Source organism: Cervus elaphus, chromosome 28 (genome assembly GCF_910594005.1).
Source record: "Cervus elaphus chromosome 28, mCerEla1.1, whole genome shotgun sequence".
In the NCBI taxonomy this organism is placed as follows: domain Eukaryota; kingdom Metazoa; phylum Chordata; class Mammalia; order Artiodactyla; family Cervidae; genus Cervus; species Cervus elaphus.
Window position 1 is genome coordinate 31172624 of NC_057842.1, and position 26879 is coordinate 31199502.

General features: G+C 39.4%; 1 protein-coding gene across 5 annotated transcripts in view; it reads right to left on the reverse strand.

Moving 5' to 3' along the window:
• Window positions 1–1106: 1106 nt before the first annotated feature.
• PKIB (cAMP-dependent protein kinase inhibitor beta) overlaps window positions 1107–26879 on the reverse strand; it is a 114063-nt gene continuing 88290 nt past the window's right edge. For all 5 annotated transcript variants that reach the window (XM_043890401.1, XM_043890400.1, XM_043890402.1 and 2 more), the window contains 2 exons: window positions 7524–7703; window positions 1107–2351 (listed from right to left, as the gene is read on the reverse strand). In XM_043890401.1, the coding sequence (XP_043746336.1) occupies window positions 2284–2351; window positions 7524–7695 (240 nt within the window). In that variant the 5' untranslated portion in view covers window positions 7696–7703 and the 3' untranslated portion in view covers window positions 1107–2283. The remainder of the gene's footprint in view (window positions 2352–7523; window positions 7704–26879) is intronic.

The following is a 26879-nucleotide window of genomic DNA, read 5'->3' on the forward strand; positions in this document are numbered from 1 at the left end:
TTTATTGTTTCCATTCACCCTATAAGGGGCTTCCCAGGTGGTGCTAGTGGTAAAGAACCTGCCTGCCAATGCAGGAGACATAGGAAACACGGACTCCATCCCTGGGTTGGGGTGATCCCCTGGAGAAGGAAATGGCAACCCACTCCAGTATTTTTGCCTGGAGAATCCCATGGACAGAGGAGCCTGGCAGGCTGCAGTCCACAGGGTCACAAACAGTTGAACATGACTGAAGCAACCTAGCATATATCATATATATATAGTTCACACTATAAATCATGTACCATTACTAATACCATTCCAAGAGGATAAAACTTAGAGACATGATGTAAATTGCCCAAGATCATACAGCTAGAACTCAAACCCGGATCATCTGAATCCAAAATCCAAGTACTTGACAGTTTGAACTTCAGTGCTACTGACCCACGTGGTCAGATAGTTCTTTGCTGTGAGGGTCTGCCCTATAGGGCTAAGGAGTTTAGCAGCATCCCTGGCTCTGCCCACTGGATGCCAGGAGCACATTCTCTCCCTGCCCCTTCCCCTACTAGTGGCAGCCAGAAACGGTCCAGATGTTACCAAACCTACTCAGGAGGCCGAACTGTCACTCCCCCCGACCTGAAAACTCCAGCCTAACCCGTTTGTGTGCAGGGCTTGGTCATACAGCCACGTCCGACTCTTCGAGACCCCATGGATTCTAGTGCACCAGGCTCCTCTGTTCGTGGGCTTTCCCAGGCAAGAATATTAGGGCATTTCCTTCTCCAAATTCCTCTTTATATTGACTATATAATATCATGTCATTAAATAACTTCCAGAAACCTAATTTTTACGGCTCTAAGATATTTTATTGAATGTTAAATTAGCACTACACCTAAAATACCTCTTTTGATTATTTTTTAAAGAAAAATATATGTTTAAGAACTTAAAGCAACCAGATTCTTTGAAATCTACCCCTTTGTTGTATTCTCAGGTTTAAAGATGAACTTTGTCAATGAAATGAGAAGTGGGAGGTGTTTTATACTGCAAAGACTATTCACTTCCCTCATTAAAATGTCACCATATTCCATCTGTTACACTGTAGGAGATAAAATGAAGAAGACTTGGGTCGGTAGTAAGTTTCTTTAATAGTGAAAGAGTTTATTTGATTACTGTATACAGACGTGGCCTAAGTCAACAATCAAATAAAATACTGCATGCAGATAGATCTGAAAATAAAAATAAATCCATTAGTCAGATTGTCTTTAAAAATTCAGAATTCCATGATTCTCCTAAAATATCTAATAAATCAAAATTTACTAAAGCTTTGGTTTTGGTTTCATTCCTTTTAAAATATATAATTAAATATATATTAAAAGCAAGTATTTTGCTATTTCTGCCTGTACCATTCACTAAACACTTAAGTGCTTACTATTATGTCAGCTAGTTTAGGAAAGATATAAAAATTAAGGTCTGCATTCCTGAGGAAATTATTTAAGAAACAAATCATATACACAAAAGCCCTGAAAATAAGAAAAGACAGTACAAAGCGACTAGTCAAGTGTTCTGTGTAATTCACATTAAAGAAAAATGTACACACACACATATGCACACTGAAATTAAGGAAGATAGTGAGATTCATTTAATAGGCATATTTCATATAAACTATTCATCACAAATTTTCCATTTTAAGAGTTCACATGAAAAATCACAGTATGCATAGACTAGAAGCAAAATACATCAGACAAAAATTTTCTAGAGATGTTTGAGCTGTCAAACTTCTACTATTTTTTCCAAATCTGTTTAAAGTTTGGGGGGAAAAGCTTCATATTTGGATAAAAACATACTTTTATCTATCCTTCTTTGGCTAATCTATCACTTTTCTCACCAAAAAAACACAATTTCTTACAAATCCCATACAGTTTTAAATTACTAGTGTTTGGTTTATATTTACCAAGAAATGGTTTACCTGTTACCATAAAAATGGAATTTAAAATATATCTGGCTTAAGAAATCCAAGAGAACAGTGGATTTAGCTGGGTTTATAGACAAAAGATATGTATTTAAATGATCATGCACTCTTAACCTCTCTCCTGGGTGCAGTTTGGAAGTAATCTGCCTTTTAATAACCTACATTGGACATCATGGTTGTAATCCAAGTGAGTAGCGTCACAACAAAATTATCTAATACATACATGTTGCTTAGGGCTGCAATGTTACCATAGTTACTACCAGATCAAACATCTCAGGAAAGCAGGGCCACCAAGTCTTTCACTGTGAAGAAATTCAGCACTTTTGACAGGTAATGAGCCCTCATTTTCCTTCATCTTTGGGCTTTTCCAATTGATCTTGTGCTGTTTCTTCATCTTTCTTTTTCACATCTGCAAAACAGATAAATTTTCATCACATAGAGAATATATTGAAATCTACTTTGTACTATACTGGGAAAAAAAGTTTTTCCTTTATGCACTCTAGTCATTTTCTACTTGATTAGGACACACTTTTTTGCCATCCATGTAGACGTAGAAACTACACAAAGAAAAGATGTATGGGTCTGTCTCCTAGTTACCTTTCTCTCTTATTCTCCAGAATATTATGTACCAGGCAACCTTCAAAGGTTTATTACAATCTCCATTTACAGACTATTCTCTTGAAGCATAAACAGGTTAAGTGACTTGCCCAAAGTCACCGAGCTAGTGAGTGACAAAGCCACAGTTTGGATGCAGACTGATGGACCTTGCCCTTCCCCATCTCCCGATGACAGATCACACTCTCAGCTTCCTCACACTTCCCACCTTCTTTGCTGCTAAGAGTTAATCTCATTTTCTACTTCACAGGAAAAAGAAACAAATCAAAACTATCAGATCAGACAAGCTCAACTTTCTGCCACCAAACCTGTAAAATTACCCCTGCAGTCTAGACATATTTCTTTTGCCCATATGACCATGGAAGACGTGGTCTTTGGAACTGGCTATGGCTGTTGGAGCCCCTGGCAAAGTGAAAACACAGCACCCCTTATTCAAAAAATATGGAAAAATTTCAAGATGACAACCATAGAACAAAACCAAGGGTAAGCCTCACCTGAGCCCAGAGAGGGCCCTGAGCAGCTGCCAGGCCAGCTCACCCTTGGAGCTGGTGCTGCTTCCACTGATCAGATCTAATTTCTTCATAATCCGGGATCCTATCCATTTCTGCCTCAACAGCACTCTCATGATCATCTCTAAGCTCCTCATTTCATCTGACTTTTGCTCTTTCTCCTGGCACCTTCATTTCCTCAAGTCACTACCATCTCCAAACTGACAACGGCCTCCACTGACTGGTTTTTCTTTTATCCTTCAAAATATATCTTTGGCTGTCATCATTTTAAAATATGACTACTGCTTCTATTACTTCTCCAAAATGGGTCCTATCAAAATCATCAGGGGCATCTTTGAAAAGAAATCTGATAGACTATTCTGTTCTCCAACCTACATTCATCAAATATTTATTAAGCACGTGCTACTTCCCTGGTGGCTCAGACGGTAAAGAATCTGCCTGCAATGTAGGAGATCCAGGTTCAATCACTGGGTTGGGAATATCCCCTGGAGGAGGGAATGGTTACCCACTCCAGTACTCCAGCGTGGAGAATTCCATGGACAGAGGAGCCGAGCAGGCTACAGTCCATGGGATCCCAGTCAGACACGACTGAGCAATGAACACACGTACCAAGCAGTGAAGAAAAAACTATACATTCCAACTTTCAGGGAAATCTTCATGATAAATATGGACAATAACTAAAATGAGTAAAATGTCTGGCATGTGGAAAGTTTACAAGTGCTACAGAGGAAATTTAAAAAAGGAATTGTCAAGACGTGTTGGGGCCTGGAGATTGCAATTTTAAATTGGGTTGGCTAGGAATGTCTCACTGAGAAGGGGCCATGTGAGTCAAGACCTGAGGAGGTGAGGAAGTTAGCTTGGTAGGTAGCAGGGAGAAGAGCATTCCAAGCAGAGAAAACATCAAGGTCAAAGGCAGCAATGTGCAGGAAAGAACTGCCATGGGGACTGTGCAGAGAAAGGACAGAAAATGGGGTCACACGGATACCAAGAGACTAGATCTCTGAGGGAGAAACTGGCAGATTTCTGAACCAATTTTGAAAGTAGAGCTGACAGCACTTGGATGTCTCATAGGCATCTCAAATGGAAGAAGCAGAAATCACTCCTCTAACCCTTAAAACTGCCTTTCTTCCATGTTGGCCCTTCTCGGTATATGGCATCACCATCTACCCTGTTGCTCCAGGGATTATTCTCTATTTCTCTTCTTCATTGCTTGTAGTCATCTCTACCACATCAGTTCATCATCAAGTCCTATGAATTGTGCCTAGAAAACATATCCCAAACCCACCCAATTCCATCCATCTTCATAACCTATTCAAAGCCATCATCTCTCACTAGATTTCTGCAACTGTTCCATGGGTAAAAGCTTAACAAATCCTTTCTCCTGCTCTAATGGCAAATTTGACTTGAGATTAATTTTCTAGCTCTGTTACCCTGGAAACCAGATTATGTTGGTATGTCAGCACGGTTAGTAAGTGTATGGTAGAAATGACCCAAATGGTAAAATACACCTGCACTGAGAGAAACTATACTCTAACTGGTAGGGAACCATAGCACTGGGATTCCATAAAGGTCATGACTCTTGTAACTGAGCATGTCTCTTGTAGTGTCCATGGACTTAACTGCAAAGTATTAACTCCCTGGAAGATGAGGCTTCTAACCCACCATTGCTCCCATTGGTGCAAATCTTGTCGCCTTGCGCCTGAGTTTTCAGTGAGTGGTGGGGTGGGGATGCACAGAGACTAGCCCCCATGACTGCTTATATGGACTTCTGCGAGGATCCACACAGAAGGAGATGATGTCACGTGGCTCTTCTGGCCCGCTGTGTTTCTAAACCTGTATACTTTTGATCAGACTGGCACCAAATGTGGTCTTATGAATCTGAATGTTTAATTTGGCCCCCAAAGATTTCCTAATGGGGAGTGCACCTCCTAACTCCACTATACCTATTATTTCTCCTACAATCCATTCCTCAAATAACAAAGTGGATATTCAAATATTCAAACATGAATATCATCTCCCTCACATTTAGAATAAAATCCTCTTTATTCACCCAGGTTTCTAAAGCCCTAAGAAAGCTATTCCTTGCTTACTCTCCAATGTCATCTCTATTCTCCCTTCTCACCTGTGGCCAAGATTTTATGCTTCTTGACATGTCCATCTCATTCCACTCTAAGAGGTTTATACAAGCTGTTCCTTCTACAAAGAATGTCCTTCCCTCTTACTTTCCTGCCTGGACCATTCAGTTGTTACTCAAAATATTCCACTGCCATCAGATTTCAGTTAGGACTTCCTGAATTTCTCAATCTAAAGGAGCCACCCAGTAACTCTCTACCACAGCATCCTATTTTAATTCTCTGATAGAATATATCTCCAGGCAAGAATACTGGAATGGGTTGCCATTTCCTCCTCCAGGGGAATCTTTCCGAGCCAGGGATCGAACCTGGGTATTCCACATTGCCTCACACTTGCCACTAAGATAAATGATGGATCAAATGTGTAGTTAAGAGATGGTGGAAGGTGAGAGAGGCCCTCTGTGACATTTAGCTTCCTAAGCTGCCACCCTCTGTCACCTCTTGCTGATATGTTATAAGGCATCCTTGTCCTCCCTACCATAGTTATCAATTTTTAAGGGATAGATTAAGACAGATTGTGAACTACGAAGATTTTAGGCAGGTTAATTTCATGTAAGATGCAGGATGTCTGACAGCTTAGATTTCTTCCCACTTAAGAATATCAAAAAGGAAAACCAAAACAGGACTGATCTGAGGGAAACTTGAAGATCTTTCCCAAAATTTCTATTTTTAAATGACTAAAAACACTGAAACCACAGTGTCTGAGACAGACCCCAGATTTTTGTTATTATTATCAATTGAAAACTGCAACTGCTTTAAAAACAATTTTAAATCCTGAATGTCTGTACTTAGCTAACAACAACAACAAAAAGCAGATCTTAAAGCTATTTATATATAACTTCGTTAGTGACACATTATCAAGGCCATCTACATATATAAATTTACTTCCTTTTGTGTTTTCTTTAACATCTGGTGTTATATGTTAATTCCCTTTTAACATTTGGATTTTCTTAGTACCTTCAACTTTATTTGAAAATGATTTAAAGGAAAGTATAAAAATAGAAACAGTATTCTTTCAGATAACAGTCTCTCCCAGGGAAAAAGATAAAATGAAGACTCTACTAACTTTCGTACCATATATTTGTTCTCGTTTGTTTAACTAAATAATGTCAGTAAGCATTAAAGTTCTGTGTATGTGTTTAGGGGCTATCCACTATAATTAGACCAGTTACATGAACAAATAACTTATATTCTCTACCTCACAAGTTAAGGATGGTCCTTCAAGCCCTGATAACCATAATCATATTACACTTTTGAACTTAAAAAGCCAAAAGCAGTACACATATTTTATCTTCTTTCTTTAATTTCCTTCATCTTTTATCTTATGATAATTTATGGGTATGTATATATATATTTTCTGTTATTTATAGAGTCCCTTAAGAGACATGAAATTACTTTTAGAAAAAAGTGAGGTAACTCAACCAAAAAGGTAAGTCCCACCAGACTCCAGGGTCTGGCCACAGTCCCTGGCCTAACAAGGATAAAAGTATTTCATAGAGATCATACCAGGAACATTTGGGAAGTCTGTAACTTTACCAGGGAGAAAGTTACCTCCTGAGGCAAAGAACTAAGAGCCCTCTTCTGGGGCTCATATGAATAGGGTAGAAGTACGGAGCTTCCAGCTCTCTCCTGCCTCACTGCCACTAGGAATAAACACAATAAACACACAAACTGGAGTCCACTTTGAAGTCTAAAATGGGGCACAGTATTATTATATTTATTTTCACAGAACTAAACACTAGAAGATTTAAGAACAGTGTATAAGCAGTGGGGTGAAAGACTCGAGATTTTCCTACAGGGGTTTGATAGCTCTTGCTTTTTCCGAATCCAACTTTTTCTACTGGTTAGAGAACGTCAACCTTTATACAAACACCCACCTTAAAGTTCTCATCTCTAATTGATAATAAATTTATTCTGAGATACGATAAATAGAAGAGCTTGTAGAATGCCACGATGGAGTAGAAGCTTCCACAGTGATTTGCCAACGGATGGCAGAAGGAAAATTATTTCTGAGAGCAACTCAAAAAATTTTGTAAGCTGGTTGAAAGAAGGGATTATAACTGTCCACCTTTGTATTCCCAAACACTAGCACTGTGCATAACTATACATACCCAATGAATAAGTAAATGTTCAGTTTCCACATTTATACCAGGAGATTAAAGAGAGAAGCCCACTTTCTGAAACACTGAAGAGATCTACTTAGCTTTAAACAAAAGCTGAGAGATCTTAGTAAACAAGTTTAACTAGTTAAAGGGGAGATTGTTCCCGAGGAAAGGAGGAGGAAGAGAGAAATACCACTGATTCTAAGAGGATTTTGAGTGTTACCTTCCTTCACGGATAGGGCTTCCAGTTTGACGGGCAACTCCTCCGAGGTCCCGCCTGCAGCCGCTGAACCCTGGATGTCCGGGACGGCATTTCGGCGACCGGCCCGTGCCGACGACGCAAAATTGCTGACCACAGGCTCCACATCCGTCATTTTGGGTGAATCTGTCCTCATAGTAACATCTACAAACAGAATGTGCACATGAAGACGAAGATGAGCCTGTTCCAAGATCCACGTTCACACTAATGGTTAAAAGGCATGGCTACATCAACAACACAGAAGCCTTGAGAATCTAATCATTGGCTGCACCCTGCATCAAGGTCCTGGAGCTTTTATTTGCACATTTGTACAATCACTGGATGGAACAGGAAGGCCTCAGTGGGAGCCAGATGGCTATAAATAACTGCGGAGCCCAAAGGAGCCACTTGGATGCTTTAGGGTGCAGTAATCTATCGCCTTTTGTTCTGCTTTTCTATGGCTGGATCAGCCAAATGAGGGCTTGGAAGGAAATGCAAACGGATTTGTTTGGCCACTCCCATGGAGACTCTGCCTGCCAGTATTTGCTTATGGTGCTTGTTTTCAGGCTGAAACCAAATCACTATAATTTGTAAGGACCAAACAAAACACACTCTGTTCTTCCTCTTTAGAAATAAGAAATTCAACTCTATCTCAAAGCCTTTTTACCCCAGTGGCAGCTGTTTGTCTATCTGCTCTAGCTTCAGGCATAATTTTCAACAGTCTCATGTTTGTGTTTGGGAGGGTAGAACCTCTGTTACCTTTTCTTGCCTTCAAGTGGACAGGGCAATTACTAGTGCCTTCCTAAATATCCTTTATCTTCCTAGCAATTGCCTCTATGAAAGAATTCTCAAGAGACCATTCACTATACAGGGAGGGAGGTAGCAGACATTGCTTATTCTAAAACGAGCCCTCTCTTTCATATGATGTTTTCTAATGAAAACTCTCCTAAGAAGTCAATAATGAATGGTATCTCAAAAGCAGCAGCTGCAGCAGGAATTTTCTCTTTTTTTGAGAAACCATTAAATTCTAGGCTCTCAGCTGGGCCTTGAGAGTACAAAAAAAGGATTTAGTCTCCATTTTTAGGGGACTTGCACACTCCAATGGGAGAAGAAAGAATATACATACTAGGATAGATAACATCCTAACACAGAATGTGCTGAGTATCAACCAAAGGATGAAGAAACTCATCTGTGGCACCTAATGGCCGAAATAGATGAACCTTGACCTACACGAAGCAAATCAAACCTTTCACTGAAGTTAGAAGGGAGTCTTTCCCAATCAGTTAACTGCAATTCAGGAAATGGTAAACATGAAGTGAAAAGAGTCACAAATTATGGTGCATCTGATATCAGAAACACACTTTCTTTGGTTCACAGGACCCCAGAAATGCACACGGAGCTTCATGTGGGCCCAGATGCTCTCATCTCTAAAGGAATCATGGTAAAGCTGAGAACAATGCTAGATTTTCAGACATTATTTTGGACTTCTAACTTTTGGGTGATTGCCAATTGTCTGGCATTGACACCATCAAGTAACTGGACTGTTAGTCAGAAAGAACACTCCATGCTAGACCCGCAAGATGATATTGGTTAATTGAATTAATTTCTCTGAGTTGCAGTTCCTCACCTATATAATTAGTCTGACTGATTCACAGGATTCTAGTGAAGAACAAATGAGATAAATAACATGGAAATTCTAACTCTAAAACCATATGTCTGATTATTGGCATCATTATTCATCTTTCACTAAGTTTTATTTATACCACCACCTCTTATGTATCCCCTTTGGTACTAACAAGAAACATCATCTTATTGAAAGACCTCTTGAGTTTTAAAAAAGGGAAACCAGAATTTATTCAATATTGCACAAACATTTTCACATGTATTATCTCAGATAAATCTCCCAATAACCCAATGAGGTAATGAGGAATAACTCTCACTATATGAATGTGGAAACTGGGGCTCAGAAAGGTTAATTGACTTATTTCGAGTTGAACAACTCCTAACCTAGCACACAAGGTTGCAAATTCAGTTTCAGTTCATTCTGAAAGCAAGATGACATGGGTTACTACAAAATTATCCTTCTAAACTCTGGTGATATACATGACAGCCATACAACAGCTAATTTCGTTTCTGCCCTTCATTACTTTTTAAATAGAAAAAAATTATATACAGGTGATCCTTGAATGACACAGGTTTAAACTGCACAAGACCATTTATACGCGGATTTTTTTCCAATTAATATGTTCTACAGTGCTACACAATCCATGGTTGGTTGAATCCTGAGGTGGAGAACTGCTGATGCAGAGAGCCGACTCTAACATTATACACAGGTTTTCAGATGAATGGCGGTCGATGCCCTTAACCTCCATGTTGTTTAAAGGTCAACTCTATATACATTTGTGTTGAAAGAAAAAGAAATTCCCTGTTTTTGCATAGGTATTCCTTTCTGGCTTGAACCTCTGGTTATCCACGTGCCCCCCACCCCACACTTATGATAGACAAATTTCAATTAGAGATCACTTCTCTACAGCTTGTGAGGAACACTTGACATTAGTTAGGGAACAGACCCCATGTGCAGACCCCCATTCTGTCCTCAGACAATTAACATCACACAAGAAGCCATGACCACAATCAACTATTTGTTTTATAGGAAGCAACTTCATGCTAAGTTTGGAAGAGAAGCTCCATGAATACCTTGATTCTTACTGTCCTGACAGTCCAAAATCTTAACACTAAAGATAACAATAGATATAAGAATATTAAGACACACTCTTTAAAATACTTAAATGTTATATATTTTATGTTTAGCAAGATGGGATATGTCAAAGGAGTCTTGAGTTAGAATTTGCATATTGAAAGAAAACTTCCAAAAGGTGGCCTGGAGGGTGGGTCATCAACATGAAAGAAAAAACTTCTGCACTCCAAGATTTTTCATTGCTGTTGACTCCTATTTTGAAAGTTTTTGCTTTTGCCTTTATACTGTTATTTCTGCATAGGCTTTCTACATTAGTCCTTTTTTGTTGATTGGTATTAGAAAACAAGACCATCACAAAACTATCTAAAAGTCGGTCAATGTTATAATCATTAACTACCATTTTAAGATCAAAACAAAACTGGATATGCAGAAGGTCAAACAACAGGTTACTTTACTGCAGAACTTTCCTTGGTCCATTTCCAAACTCTCACTGGGCACCATCTTCCTTTCAGAGCCTGTGACTGATGCTGAGTGACCAGGATGTGAGGCTCCACCACAAGACAAGCCCAGCCCACAGGCTTTCTATAGTGAAGTCATCTGATTTCGGTGACTTAGAGAGCACTGGGAAGAGCGTCTGAATACACAAGGTGATTCTTAACTGGGCTCTTTTAATTCCCTGGTAAGTTTGTTGCAGCATTAGAAATAATCTGAAAGTACATCAAGAAAAGAAGGATTGAATAAATCATATCTATTATATTACTGGATATTATATGGCTCTTATAAAGAAGATCCAGTCAGATCTACTTATGGAGATATGTTCTTGATACAATGTGAAATAAAACAAGCTTAAAAGGCAGTAATGACAGCATGGAGGGAAAGGAAAAAAAGCAATGAATATAATGTCATTTGAACTTAAAAAAAGAATGAAAGTTCTAGTTAGGAATTTAAGAGAGAACAAGGAGAATATTAACCACTTTTGGTATCTCCTTACATATTTTAACCTGTAATAAAGTGTTAAAATTAAATAATATGTAAAGGAATTGAAACATTCACCTGGAAAAATTATGAAATACACAGATACTCTAACATACCAAGGCTCTAAAAGTAACACTTTGACAATTTTACCCAAAATAGTGTATCTTCAAGTGAAAGTCTCTCCCTACCCCAATTAGTCATCTTACTTATCTGTTGTTACTATCCTATGCAATATTGATTGTATATGCAATCAATATATATATACACACATGTTATATATATGTGTGTGTGTGTGTACAGGATGCAATCAATATATATACACACATATTATATACACATATATATCTATACAGGGCTTCCCAGGTGGCGCTGCGCTAAAGAATCCACCTACCAATGCAGGAGATGCAGGTTTGATCCCTGGGTCAGGAAGATCCCCTGGAGGAGGAAATGGCAACCCACTACAGTGTTCTTGCCTGGGAAATCCCATGAACAGAGAGAGGAGCCTGGCGAACTACAGTCCATAGAGTTGCAAAGAGTTGGACATGACTTAGCAGCTGAGCATACGTATATGTATATACATATATACAAAGTAGAGAAAATTGCTCTCTTCAATGCTTTGTGGTGTTTAAAAAATATAGAACCCACAGAAAGATGAGCAAACACTACTAGGAAAAACAAAAGAGATTAACTTGCAGGTTCTTTTAATTTGCTGGGCTTAAAGCTAATTGTGTTTACGGTTGCTAACCAAGGCAGCTGACTCACTAGCAGCTCTTCCGCTTTTTCTTCTACAGAATTAGCAGTGGGACCTGGATGAGTTCTGCTTTGTCAACGGTGGCCGCTCACCGGAGCTGGAACCATTTGGACGTTGGAAGGTTTCACAGAAGTCCTTGCACAGCCCACCGCAAGACAATGCTATTTATAAACTCCTGGGACACAATTTCTTCTCTATTGAAAATACACAATTTCCCAGATGCCTTAACAAAAGACCATTACACTAGCACATATACACAGGTCAGGATCTTTGCAGTCTCCAAAACACGAAAACGCAACACCACACAGCTGAAGAAGACAAAGACAGTCAAGCTTATAAATGAAACACTGGAAAAAAATAAATTTATATATAAACCACTAGTCAGCTCCCAGTGAGCTCAAAATTGCCTGCTAAGAGTATGTATGTTAGTATGTTATAAACATAGTGTAAACAAGTAGAAATTTTTGAAATCTCTTTCCCTTTCAACTGATATGGGCCATCTTTTTAGCTCACATTCATTCTTTTCTCAAGCTTCATTATTTGAAGCCAAAGCCACAAGGAGGTGGATACCTTTTTTTCTTTTCTAATCTCTGCATCCATATCAGTCACCTCATCTCTTACAGAGAAACCTCATCCTGCATGTAGAACTTGAAATAAACTCCTCAACCACTAAATCAGTTCTCTGGAAGTATGAATCAGGCTATCTGAAAAAACATTTAAACAAACAGAGGAAGAGCATGTATTTTGGAAAGCCGGTGCTTTTCTGGCCGAAAGACAGAAAGAGGGACACACGCGCGCGAACACACACACACACACACACACACACACACACACACACACACACACACACACAAACAAACACAGTGGTCTCAGCTAATAACCAAATTCCTCACGTCTCTTTCTCCTGCTTTCAATGTCTTAATACCTTATGCTAAATTTTTCTGGTTTGATTTTCTGTCTTGGAACATACTAACCTCTTCCAAACAAGGTAAAAGAACAATAACAATTGCCTCTTAATGCAATGAACACAGACAATTATTCATCCAGCCAACATTTATCAAGCTCTTACTATATCATAAGTGCCAGGCCCTGTGCTAGGTTCATAGGATACAAAGAGGAACCCATAGTCCAGTGATATCAAACACATTCTGATCTTTTCACAGTTTACTTCTCGACCTTAAATCTTATGCTTTGGAAATTAAGTAAAAGTATCTGCTTCTAAAAAGTCCTTTAATATGTGCTGCTGTGCTGTGCTTGGTCGTTCAGTCAGGTCCAACTCTTTGAGACCCCATGGACTGTAGCTCACCAGGCTCCTCTGTCCATGGGATTCTCCAGGCAAGAATACTGGAGTGGGTTGCCATGCCCTTCTCCAGGCGATCTTCCCAACCCAGGGTTCGAACCCAGGTCTCTCTCATTGCAGGTGGATTCTTTACCAGCTGAGCTACCAGGGAAGCCCATACTTTAACATATCTCCTATTAAGCTAAATATCAAGACCATTAAGCTAAATATCAATATCTGGGGCTGAACAGAGCTTACACGGAATGTATACATGTATAAAAATTATTTTTTTAACTTAGAGACCTTTCTTTCTTTGTAATTCCTCCACATATGGCATTTCCAATGCCTCCAGTACAAGGGAAAGGGAATTCTATCTTTTGTCTACTGACACACACATTTTTCCCTTCGTGCTTAGGTTCTTCCTTGCTAATGATAAGAACAGGCTCTTCAATATATATTTGTAGGTGTGTGTTTAGCCACTCGGTTGTGTCCAACTCTTTGTGATCCTATGGACTGTAGCCCGCCAGGCTCCTCTGTCCATGCAGACTCTCCAGGCAAGAATACTGGAGTGGGTTGCCATGCCCTTCTCAACCCAGGGATCGAAGCCCAGTCTCCAGCATTGCAGGCAGATTCTGTACCATCTGAGCCATCAGGAAAGATCATATTTGTAGGTACATAGAAGCTATTCTTATCACCGAAAATTTTTGACAGCTTAAACCTATAGAATTCAAAATGCACAAGCTCATTTTCCCATAATCTTGCGAGTAAAGTAGTAAACAAAACTGAGTCTTTCCTGCACAATGACGCTTGCTATACTAAGCTAGGGATAATAATATAGACTGATGTGGATACAAGTAGAAAAGATTAACTGCAACAAACCATGGAACTCCCTTGAGCGTGGGGGTCACAGTTAATATGGGATTTGCCACAATAAGTGAGGAGGAATTCCCCTGCCTCACCTGGAGACCTGGAAAAGTTACATGGCAGGCAGCTCCCCTATGTGAACAGAGCAGGCGTGGTTAACTCCAAAAGAGAAAAGAGGACAGACTTCCCAGGGAAAACAGTCTCTGAGAAGGGGCCCCAGAGAATGAGCAAGCATGTTCCAGCAAGAGGCTGCTCTCAAACCATCCACTTCTCATCCTGAACCTTTCCAACCACACTTGGACACAAAATGTTCTTAGATTTCAAAAGGGGCACAAAGACTCTCCAAACTCACAGAAGCCCGATTTTGCACGAGTGAGAAAATCATACAATTTTGAAGATTCATATGGTTTGTCTACACCCTTCCTGTCTCAGAGTGAACACAGGGGCCTGAGAAGTCGGTTCCCCTTTTAATGAGACAGTGGTTTTTAAATGTCAAGTGACTTTTGATGACGTCAATAGGAAGGAGAGAAAGGGAAGCTGACTCTGACCAGTGTGGTCACAGGAGAGATGGCTTTCTATGCCTCTGCCTGGTACATGGACTGCAACACAGATGCCCAATGAATTCACTAAATGTTCAATTAATAGCTGACACCTATACATTATGAGCAGGCAAACATAGTCAGTGAAGGTGTTTTTAATGAATAATACTATTAATAAAAGCTGAAAGTTCAATTATGAAATATTACAATGAAATTTGTTGCATTAACATTAAAATAGCTTTGGAGGTAGGCTGCGGACTATGGCAAATACAATGCCTTGCAGGTGTAAGTAATGATGTTTGTCAAATGCAGAGTAGTAGCTAATGCATAAACTCTCACAGAAGCACCCGCATCCAGGGCATCTGAGAGTTATACTCCCCAGATACCAACCTTCTAGAAAAGATCCATATACATTAAACTGTGAACAGCCTTGCAGGACCATTCAATCCTGTCTGAAACATCTGTAAGACATCTGTTCCATACCAAAAGGTCCTTGATATTTGTTCATATTTCGTCCTTTCCAAAACATCCATGGAGACATTTACTTGGTCCATATGAAAGGTCCACATTTGGTCATGTCCAAAACCAAATATGCTCACAGATGCTTCCCAGGTGGCAAAGTGGTAAAGAATCCTCCTGCTAATGCAGGAGACCTAGAGTCAATCCCTCGGTCAGGAAGATCCCCTGGAGAAGGAAATGGCAACTCACTCCAATATTCTTGCCTGGAGAATCCCATGGAGAGAGAAGCCTGGTGGGCTACAGTCTATGGAGTCACAAAGAGTTGGACATGACTGAGCATACACAGAAATTTCAAAGACCTTCAGAGGAGGACCAAATGTCTCATGGTGTTTTGGACAGGACCAAATGTCTGCTAACCATGAACAGACTTGTCAACAAAGTCAGTTACATCCAATCCATCAGCTTTTCCTTGCACAAACATGAAATCCTCTAATACCTTAAAAGATCAAATTCTATAGTTTTAACTTACCCAGCGAATTCTCCTTTATCGTTTTCATTCTTAACAAGAGGAAAAATAAAGCCCTTTTATCTCCTGCGTTTATTTTCTTTGCCTACGATTACTATCGAGAGTGAAACAGTGATGATGAAAAAGAGCCCTGTAATGACTCTTCCAATTTAAAGGTAATTTAAAGTAATAACTTAAGCATGGACACTTTCAACTGCATATTTTTATTTCAGAAAACTTCATAACATATATGTATGTGCTTATCTGTCTTCCGAAGGAAAAATGCATTGTGATACAGAAAAATAGAACTCTTTTTACAAAAATGTATACATACTAATGTGTATCTTAGCTATCAAAGTAATTACTTTCAGAAGCTACATATTTATTCCACCTCCCAAAATATTTTTGTGACTTCATACGGGCATCTCATTTTATATTCATAGAAAATGTAATGATAAAATAATATAGTATTTAAAATACATTATGTTTTATACTTTTAAATCATTAATATCAACTGCATGTCCCATTTGTTCATCCATTTCTTTCACTGCACTTCAGGTTCTTTTCAAGCCTCCTTAAGTAGTTTAGAACTGCATATATTCAGAAGAAAACTACTGCACATGAAGGTTTCAAAGCAGAGTTTGTGAGCAGTAACAGCATTACTGAAAGGCATTAGTACATCCTTGGAATGACTGCCCTTAAATTAGCTCTCATGATTGTTAAGAAGTCCATATGGTGCAATGAAATGTCTTTTCACCTGAAAATGAACAACCCTGATGCTGAATCCTGCTCTGCCTTCCAACAGACTTGCGACTTCCAGCAAGGCTTCCCAGTTAATTAAGTCTCCACATTTATTTGAAGTAGGATTAAAAGTATCTAGTCTACCACCTTGAACCAAACTAATGAATATAAATGACACGTGTGCCTAGTTAACAACTACCCAAATGAAATTTGTTTAGAAATCAGTCATATTAATTTATAGGCACTATAATAGATTATCATTATAAACATCAATTACCCTGGTAAACCATGGTGTGGATGCAGCTCTAGAGACAGTGTCTGATATTGTGAGTTATAAAGACAAAAAGGGATTGACTCTGAGACACTGCCAGAAACTTGGTGTTTAAAAAAAGAAAGAGCATTAAAAAAAAAATTTATTTACAATCTCCCTTCCTCCAACTTTATTGTCCATCTCAGCCACACACACACACACACACACACACACACACACACACACCCACACCTCAAAGTTGGCTACCTTTCTGCCACATCTATACCACATTAAGCCACCTGTCAGGGAAAGTCATATTTCCCTTATTCTGTTCATTAAGACACTTTCTCCTAGAAGGTGAATTCTCCATACACTTGAAGCAACAAACCCTGTTTTAAGTGTTTCCTTAACAGGTAACACAGGATTGGAATTCTCAATTTCTTCATGATTTCTGAAAAATAATTCTTCACCTGAGTAATAACATAATGATATAACACGGTGAGGAAAGAAGGGTCGCAGAAGATCATATATGAGAGGGGTCTGCCTTTGCAGACAGACGTCCTGACCACACCATCCAGTGGCATCTCCTCCCTGGAGCCCCTAAGCTTCTCTGCCTTGCTCTCCATTCCCTATGTCCTTAGTGGCTTCCAGCATATATCACCATTCATTAGATTCGTGCTTGTTGTTAACCGTCTATCTCCCTCTACTCAGATGTATGCTCTACAAAGGCAGAGGTTTTTGTAGAATTTTTTCACTGATAAATACACTAAAACTATGCCTGGCAGTATCTACTACATAAAATGTGTTTATTGAGTGAAACAATTACCTTTCCACTTTTCTTTTTCAAAATGAATTATTTTCTTTTTGCATAAGAAAATAACGTATGCTCATTATTGGGGGGAAATGACAATTTTGAAAAGCATCAAAGAGAGGAAACACATTGTCTTACATCCCACTATGACAGCACTGTTAAAATTCTGGTGACTATCCTTCCAGAATTTTTTCATTGCCCACATACACAAGCATACCATATACATATCTTGTATGTATTTCAAAGTTAGATTACACTTATTTTGTATCATAGTGCCACTACAGCTTAGAACTACAATCTTTTCCAGGCCAAAATAATTCTAAATTTTTAACAAAAGTTTTGAAAAAGAAAAATTCCTAGAAAGCTAAAATTTCAGTGTATATACCAACTATATAAAATATGCATAGCCAAAAGTCAAATACAATAGCAAAAGTAAGAGTTAACAACTGAAATCATTCACAAACTTTTCCTAATTAAATTGAATAAACAATGTTAAGTTATAGGTAAGAGACTTTAAATGTATACAACTTTAAAAGTTCCAGTGTGATTTTTTTTTCTACTTCCTCAAGTCAAAGAAAAATTCTCTGGGATGTCTCTTAATGCCCATTTGAAAGTTTAATTTTCATCTTTCTTCTTCCTTCCAACTGAGAAAAGCAATGAAATGATTGAACCTTTTCAAGTTCTGATTTACTCTCTGAGTTCTCCTCAGTATTTTATTTTTCTTTGCAGAAGAAGAAATCACTGTAGAGTTTCATCAAGCCCAATATTCAGTCACGATCACAGTGAGAAAAATTTTTTAATTGTTTTGAGAATTTTTCTGGGTCATATAGGCAAAAGAAATTCCCAATAAAATAGCAAGTACTTCAGAAAGAAAAATCATACCATTGAAATATTTCTGTTCATCAAATTATGTATATTTGTATCAGTCGACAGTTAATAGAAGGAAAATTATTTATATGAATGCACTTAGGTTTTACAAAGAACTTTTAAAACTAAAAAATTTTGTTATTTTTATGTTATATAAGCTCAACAGAAAAAAAGTCCTCATGAAAAACTGTCTAACTGACATAACAAAAATGTCCAAAACCTACATGTAAATGTGTGTGTGTGTGTGTATATATACATACATACAAATTAATTTAAAAATATATGCACAGAAAAACATGGCAAGGGAAATACACCAAAATGTTATCAGTAGGTTCTTTCCTAGTAGTATTATTATAAATGTTTTATATTTTTTTCTTTGAACTTTATTGTGTTTTCCAAATTTTCTGTAATGAAGATTTTCATAATATGAAAAATGGCACAAGCATATCTTGAGTACACACTCTTTCCAAGCCCTTTAATGAGAATAAGCTCATGCAATTCTGTGCTGTGGGGAAGTCATTACTGCCTTCATTGTAAAAGAGAGGAAACTCAGCATCACTGAAGTAAAATGGTTTGGCTACAAGCAACCCAGCTAGCAAGTAACAGAGGCAAGACCAGAACTCATTTTATCTGACACCTCATCCCTTGCTCCTTTTGTTACCTCTCACCAAATATTTGTTGAACAAAGCCTCAGTCTTCATTCAACAAACTGTTAATATACATCTAATATCTCCTAAACTCAGCGCAGAATTCTGGCTAAATAGTGCCAAATAAGACTACAGACTGTGATAATCACAGTGGGGATACACAAAAGAGGCATAATACAAGGTTCTCACTCTAGAAGAAAGAGTCTGTGACCTAATGTACAAATAAAATACATGCATATTAAAAGAACAGGCTTCCGTGGTAGCTCAGTGGTAAAGAAACCACATGCCAAGGCAGAAGACAGGATCGATTCCTGGGTCAGGAAGATCCCCTGGAAAAGGAAATGGCAACCCACTCCAGTACTCTTTCCTGGGAAATTCCATGGACAGAGGAACCTGGCAGGCTTCAGTCCATGAGTTCACAACAGAGTCAGGATGCAACTTAGAGCCTAAACAACAACAATATTAAAAGAAATGTAAAAATAGAAGTCAATGTGTGATATATTTAAATAAGTGGAAAATGGAAAATACTATAACAAATGTAGAAATGTTATTGGATTTGTGGGGCAATTAAGAAAGACTTCACAGAAGCCATAGAACACATATTGGGCCTTAATATTTGGGAGGACAGAAAGAAAATAAAAAGGTTTTACCAAGCCAAAGAAATATCTTTAGCTAAATCATGAAGTGGGAATGTAGAAGGCAAGTTACAAATAAAGGTAAAGGAAACACTGGCTATAATAGAGCATTATGCCACAAAGATTTGGGAAAACAAGTTGGACCATTGTCAAAACAAGAACCCAAGTTGCGATGAATTTCATTATAAAGGAGACTGCATTTACTCCTGTGAGCCCTAGGGAACCATGAAAACTCCCAAGTCACATAAAGATGTGTACAAGGTGCACTGTCTGAAAATTGAGACTGATGTGAAGGAGTTAGAAGGCTATTAAAAAGAAACATTTGTAAGAAAACCCACCATAATAGAAGGAATAAGTTTAAAAAAAAGTGTTGTAAATACAGCAAACCACAAATAGCTTCATTTCTTAAAAGGAAGGAAAAAAGATGGCATCATCGGTCCTGAAGATTCATTACAAGGTTTGAGAATTTGATACTTTCAGACATGAAAATTCATTAGAGTATGAGTTATTAAAATAGTGTAATATTCTTCAAGGACAGACAAATAGAAAAATATGCTAAAGTAGATTTCAGAAATAGACACACATACATATGGTCCCTTGATTTGTGACAAAGGATGTTACTACTAATGTGGTCTCTGTAACTATTTTAAGGATTTTAACTATCACTGATAATCTTGGAGGAGTCACAGAAAGAAACCATCAATATCTAGGTTTCTGTCAATCATGGAAAAAATGATTATTAAAATAATATGATTATATACAAATACAGTACAATTTTAGGATTGGTAAATAAATGGCTTCAAGTTATACTGTCTTCCTGTGAATCTTGTTGAAGGAACATGGTATAAACCCCACTTGATTTCAATAATTATTAACAGTTTGCTATATTTAATCTCTCTCTCTAAGCATATACACATACACACACAAAGAATTTTCGTTCAACCACCTGAAAGTAAGCTGCTAATAACCCAACACTTTTATACCTAAATATTTTAGCACATCTCTCTTAAGAATTACATTCCTCTATATTGGTGGCTCAGACTGTAAAGAATCTGCCTGCAATGCAGGAGACCCAGGTTCTGTCCCCAGGTTGAGAAGATCCCCTGAAGAAGAGCATGGCAACCCACTCCAGTATCCTTGCCTGGAGAATTCCATGGACAGAGGAGCCTGGTGGGCTACAGTCCATGGGGTCGCAACGAGTTACTAACACTTTCACTTCACTTCACTTCATATATCCATCAGTTCAGTTCAGTCGCTCTAGTCGTATCCGACTCTTTGCAACCTCATGGACTGCAGCACGCCAGGCCTCCCTGTCCATCACCAACTCCTGGAGCTTGCTCAAACTCATGTCCATTGAGTCGGTGATGCCATCCAACCATCTCATCCTCTGTTGTCCCCTTCTCCTCCTGCTTTCAACCTTTCCCAGCCTCAGGGTCTTTACCAATCAGTCAGTTCTTCGCATTAGGTGACCAAAGTATTGGAGCTTCAGCTTCAGCATCAGTCCTTCCAATGAATATTCAGGACTGATTTCCTTTAGGATTGGCCAGCTTGATCTCCTTGCAGTCCAAGGGACTCTCAAGAGTCTTCCCCAACATCAGTTCAAAAGCATCAATTAAAACTATTGTATTTCCACAATGTTCTTTTTTGCACACTGCAATTATGACATGCGTGTGTACTAAGTCACTTCAGTTGTGTCCAACTGAATTATGACGTAGTCTCCCCTTCTTCCTGGATATAATCCAGCCTTTAGGAATTTCTGCATGGGGATCGTTACTGGTCTTTGCATGTCTGAAAAAATCTATTTTATTTTCATTCTTGCAAGGTATGCCACTCTAGGTTGAAGCTGCCTTCTATAAGCACTTCACCATCCTAGCCTACTTTATTTCATTTTTGCTGTTAAGAACTTTTCTGATTGTAATGATTAACTATGGTCAACTTGAAATAGGCTACAGGGTACTGAGATATTTGCTTAATCATTATTCTGGGTGGGTGTGCCTATGAGGTATTTCTGGATGAGATTAACATTTGAATCAGCAGAGTGAGCAAAGCAGACTGCCTGCCTAATGTAATCGCATCCACTGAAGGCCTTACTGAAACAAAAGGCTGAGTGAGTAAGACAGAATATGCCCTTTGTGCCTGTATTCTGTTAAGGTGTCCATCCATGTCCTCCTACCTTCAGATTCAGACTTGACTGGAACTTACACTATCCGCTCTCCTGCTTCTCAGGCCTCGTACTCAGAGCAGAACAACACTATCACCTCCTCAACAACATTATGCAGCCTCCCGACTGCAGGGGTTGGGATTTCTCAGTCTCCATAATAACATGAGTCTATTATAATAAATAGTCACAAATAACTTAAAGGGCTTCCCTCATAGCTCAGTCAGTAAAGAATCTGCCTGCAATGCAGGAGACCCAGATTCAATTCCTGGGTTGGGAAGATCCCCTGGAGAAGGAAATGGCAACCCACTCCAGTATTTTTGCCTGGAGAATCCCATGGACAGAGGAGCCTGGCAGGCTACAGTTCATAGGGTTGCAAGAGTCAGACACGACTTTAGCAACTAAACCACCATCATTATAATAAATAGATATATATTTACTTCTAATACATACATATATTAGGTCTTCATCCGTGCCTAATCTGTTGTATAAGCTATATATCAAGTTTTAATTTCTAATTATTATATTTTTCATTTTAGACCATGTGTTTTTCAAGTCTGCTTATTGTATTATAGTATCTTATTCCTTAGTCACAAATAAATATATTCACTTCTCTTCAAATATACTAAACATTTTTTTATGCTATAAAAATAATTCCAATATCTGAATTCTTTATAGTCTGATTGTTGTTTATTGTTTATGCAGACTCTTTCTCATGGTGAATTTCCTTTCCTTGCATGTTTTACGATTTGGGACTGTGGTCTCATGTCTTTTTTTTTTTTTTTTTTAAAAGCGTTTTCCTTGAAATTACGTGAGACCTGAGTTAAAGTATTTTTTTCTACATAGGCTGTGAATTTGCCTGCACTGGGTATCTGGGGCACTACCAAATTGGTTTGCTTTAAATTCTCAGCATTGAATTTTTCACACTATACAGACTACAGAGCTGCAAACCTGAGTGAGGTTCCACTTTCGGTCGTAAATGATGCAGATATCCCTTTTTACCTTTGCCACCCGAGGCAAGGCCAAGACTGGCAGGTAATCTTCCTGCCTTCCTTTGAAGGTTAGGGATTGCGATATTATCCTTTGAGCAGACTAAACCTTTATCTAAATCTGATTTCTCAACTTGAGTGGGTCCAAAGTTTTTCTCCAGATTACAGCTCTTTAAAACAGAAACTGTGAATCACTAGGAAACCCAGGGAAGTCTCTGGGTACAGAACTAACCTGCCTCTAGACCTGTGATTTCTCATTGTTCTGGGTTCATGAAGTATTCTCTTATTTGCCAATACAAACATTCACTTAAAAAGACTTTCGAAAATATTTTATCCTACATTTTAGGGTGTTGCGTCCTAAAATTTTTTTTTAAAGGACATTAAGCCTTCGATAGTGTCAGTAAAGCGAGTTCTAAGTTTCAATAATTTTTGATCCAAGTAATAGCAAGATATTCATTTCACTCAATCATTAAAAAAATGTACAATAATACAAAGGCATTCTTCTTTAACAGAGCTTATTTTAACTTGCAGATCCCTATTCTTCCTTCATAGCAGAAAATAGTCTTGTGTTTCAAAGTAAAATCGTTACTTCCACGTTAAAATTTCTTCTCTCTGGTGTACATTTCCAACCAATTCACGATCAACCACAAGATTCATTTTTCCAGGAGATGTAAGGCCTAAAATTAAGCCTCAATATTACAAGCTGACCTGGTATCTACAAAAACTAGAAGGGCTTCAAATGGCTGAATCCTAAGTTTCCCTCCACACTCTGCTCCTGTGGATAATGTGTGCTAGCTAAATAACCCTCTTTATCAGAGGCACCACCCACAGCTCCTGCTTATCCCTGAGTGGTGGTTTGTGGTTTCCTACCAGCCTACAGATTTATTCAGACAAGTCAATCACAGCCTCTTGTGAGAACCAGAAGGCACCACACCCTCTCGTTACTATCAAGTCCGCCTACCACAGTCCTTGGATTTTTACTCTGCTACTTAGTACAGCACCCATAAGACTCTGCATAGCACACAGCGTCCTTCTCCCTGGGCTGTGAATATACGTGACTAATCGTGTGCTGTTACGTGTTGTGTGTTTAGCCATCCCCATACCCTCAAGACACTAATCTTTCCCTAATCAGTGACGTGAATAAGAGGCAATAAAAACCCTGCTGTCGACACAGAGAACAGACCTATGGACACAGGGGGTGGAGGAAGGAGAGGGTGGGATGTTTGGAGGAAGTAACATGGGAACATATACATTACCATATGTAAAATAGACAGCCAATGGGAATTTGCCGTGTGGCTCAGAGAACTCAAATCAAGGCTGTGTAACAACCTAGAGGGGTGCGAGGGGAGGGAGGTGGGAAGGAGGTTTAAGAGGGAGGGGACGTAGGTATCCCTATGGCTGATTCATCTTGACGTTTGGCAGAAAACAACACTATTGTAAGGCAATTATCCTTCCATTAAAAAGAAATAAATTTAATTAAAAAAAAAAACAAAAAAAACCCTCTGCTGTCAGGAGCCACACAACATACCCAATTGAGGACAGCTAGTCAGTTTTAATTAACCATTCTCGGTCAACTTATCTGCTTCCATGATACGATGCAGGTTGCCTGAGATGGAACCAGCGATTTCTGGCAGGTTTGAACTGCTCTCTCTTGGCCCCTATATGCGCCATCTCCTAGATGAGAACTCTGAATTGACTATACCCAGCACGGACAGTACTGAGCAACTGAACTGAACTGAACTGAGCACAATGGTGCTGGCAGGTTTAGTCCGTATCCGGCAGGTGGTCTCTGAGGCTCCCACCTGGAAAGGCGTGAAAACACAGCACCATAACCAGTTGGTACTTCAGGCTTGTCTACCAAGGTCAGGCTAGGTCACTGAGTCTAGCCTGGTGACTGTCCCTGGCTGCCTGGAGAACTAGACGGACACTGTAACTGTACACTTGGGGGACAGGCCCAGAGACCACCCTTTGTGAGGTTTGTGAGAAGGAAGGAGCCCGCCACCCCCCACAGAACGAAGCACGGTATCCCAGGGATGCCGTTCACCAAAGGGCAGTGGCCTTGCTGGCTTCCTGCGCTGTCACGTGCCTTGCTGGAGTTGCCTGTGCTCTCCTGACCCCCAGGGTTATCGAGGAGCACATGGTGGCCTGTGGCCCAGGGGCTGGTGAAATAAAAAAGGGTGGGAGAGGGAGGAAGGAGCCCTTGGTACTCAACGGCTGTGCTGTGCTTCGTCGCCCAGTGGTGTCTGACTCTTTGCGACTCCACAGGCTGAAACCCGCCAGGCTCCTCTCACCATGGGGATTCTCCAGGCAAGAACACTGGAGTGGGTTGCCATGCCCTCCTCCAGAGGGTCTTCCCAACCCAGAGATCAAACCCAAGTGTCCCACACTGCAGCTGGATTCTTTACAGTCTGAGCCACCAGGGAAGTCCAAGAATACTGGAGTGGGTAGCCTATCCCTTCTCCAAGGGACCTTCCCGACCCAGGATTCAAACTTGGGATTCGAGTTGCAGGCAGATTCTTTACCAGCTGAGCTACCAGGGAAGCCCCATCCACTGCTCTTCTGAAGCAAAACCCATCACCATTGCACCTAGGCTTTGCTCAGCACTGCTGCTTTCCAGAACACCAGGGGGCTGAGCTTGCAGTCGGGGGCCTTATGGCCTCCATGCGAGTCATGGATAAAATGACTCTACTTGATGTGGACCCTTACCCAAGGGATACGGACATTCCCTGGGGGAAGCGGTGCCCACTGATGAGGAAGGCCATTCGGCTCCTGAGCCTTTCCCCAGAACCACCCAGGTCTGCACCACCAGTGATTGTGCAGACACAAACTGAAAACTGCAACTTTACATGGCTAGAAAATCAAAATATTCCCAGGAAATTGGCACAGAGGAAAAGAGAAAAGAAGAACAAGACAGGAAGCTCATGAGCTAGGAAAGGGACCATAGCAGAGGATGGTTTTGATCCATCATGCTTGGGTTGTAGGCCCAGCACTCTTCCCCTGGACCACTCTGCTGCCTATGTCTATGGCAACCAAACTCCTGACTCTTGGGATTATAGGGGAACCCTTGTGGTATCAGGAAGAGGTTAATTCAAACCCAGTCTAAGCCCAGGGTCTTAAAACCATATAAATCAACCATTTCAACTCTGGTATTACTAATTTGAGGGTCTCTGGAGGATGTAACTTACAAATATAATCAAGGTAGAGAGGATCATCCCTCACCCCCAAGTATATCTAGTGACCAAAAACAATACAAGCAAAATAAGGAAAGAAAGAAACCTTGATACAAAAACAACCTAAAACAAAGGTCCACAATTTGACCCAACTGAAAGTTCAAAATTTACTTACTGAATTTGTGTAGCGAATGATGAGAGTTCACTCATCATTCAAAGGCTCCTGTGCCTTTCCAAATGGGCTTAAATTAACTATAATATCTGCTGAAATTTACCAAGTGACAAACCTTTATGTCTTTAACCAATATAAGGGCTAAAATTACAATTATACCTGAGAATCCCATTAATCTAAACATCATATCTCCCATAATGGGGTCTTTACTTAGGAGAGTCACTGAACATAAAAGAGAGGACAAATAGGTATGCCTCACCTTAAACTTCAGAACTTTTTGTCTTGCTTAAATTCCCCATGGTTATAGCACTCATTGCTCTAAAATATCTCATAGGCATGGACATGGACACTCTGACCCAATGAAAAATAAATGAAAATCAAATTAAGGCTTTGACACTTATAAATTGGCTTGACAAAATAAGAACCCATGACTTCCCCCACCCCTTCCCCCAGTTAAAATAGTTAACATGACTCAAGGTAATTTAAAACAAGGTCTACAGGGATTAAAATTTGCTATATAAAAGGAACTGAGTGAAGGGTTGTTATCCCCACTGCTTCTCCATTTAACAGTCCTTTTTGGCCTGTTCTTAAATGTGGAACAGAAGAATGGTACCCCAAAGTGGAGTGCTGCAGCAGTAAAACCATGGTCCCATCCCAATAAGGCATCTATACCTAACAACTTGATTATTTAAATTGCTGACTTCATCCAATCAGCAACTGGTAAACATTTTGCTCCTATATTGGCTAAGAGAATATATTCTGTACAATGCCTAGTTCAATAGCCTCTCAGCCATGGTTTGCCTTTACCACTGAAGGAACACAATCCACCAT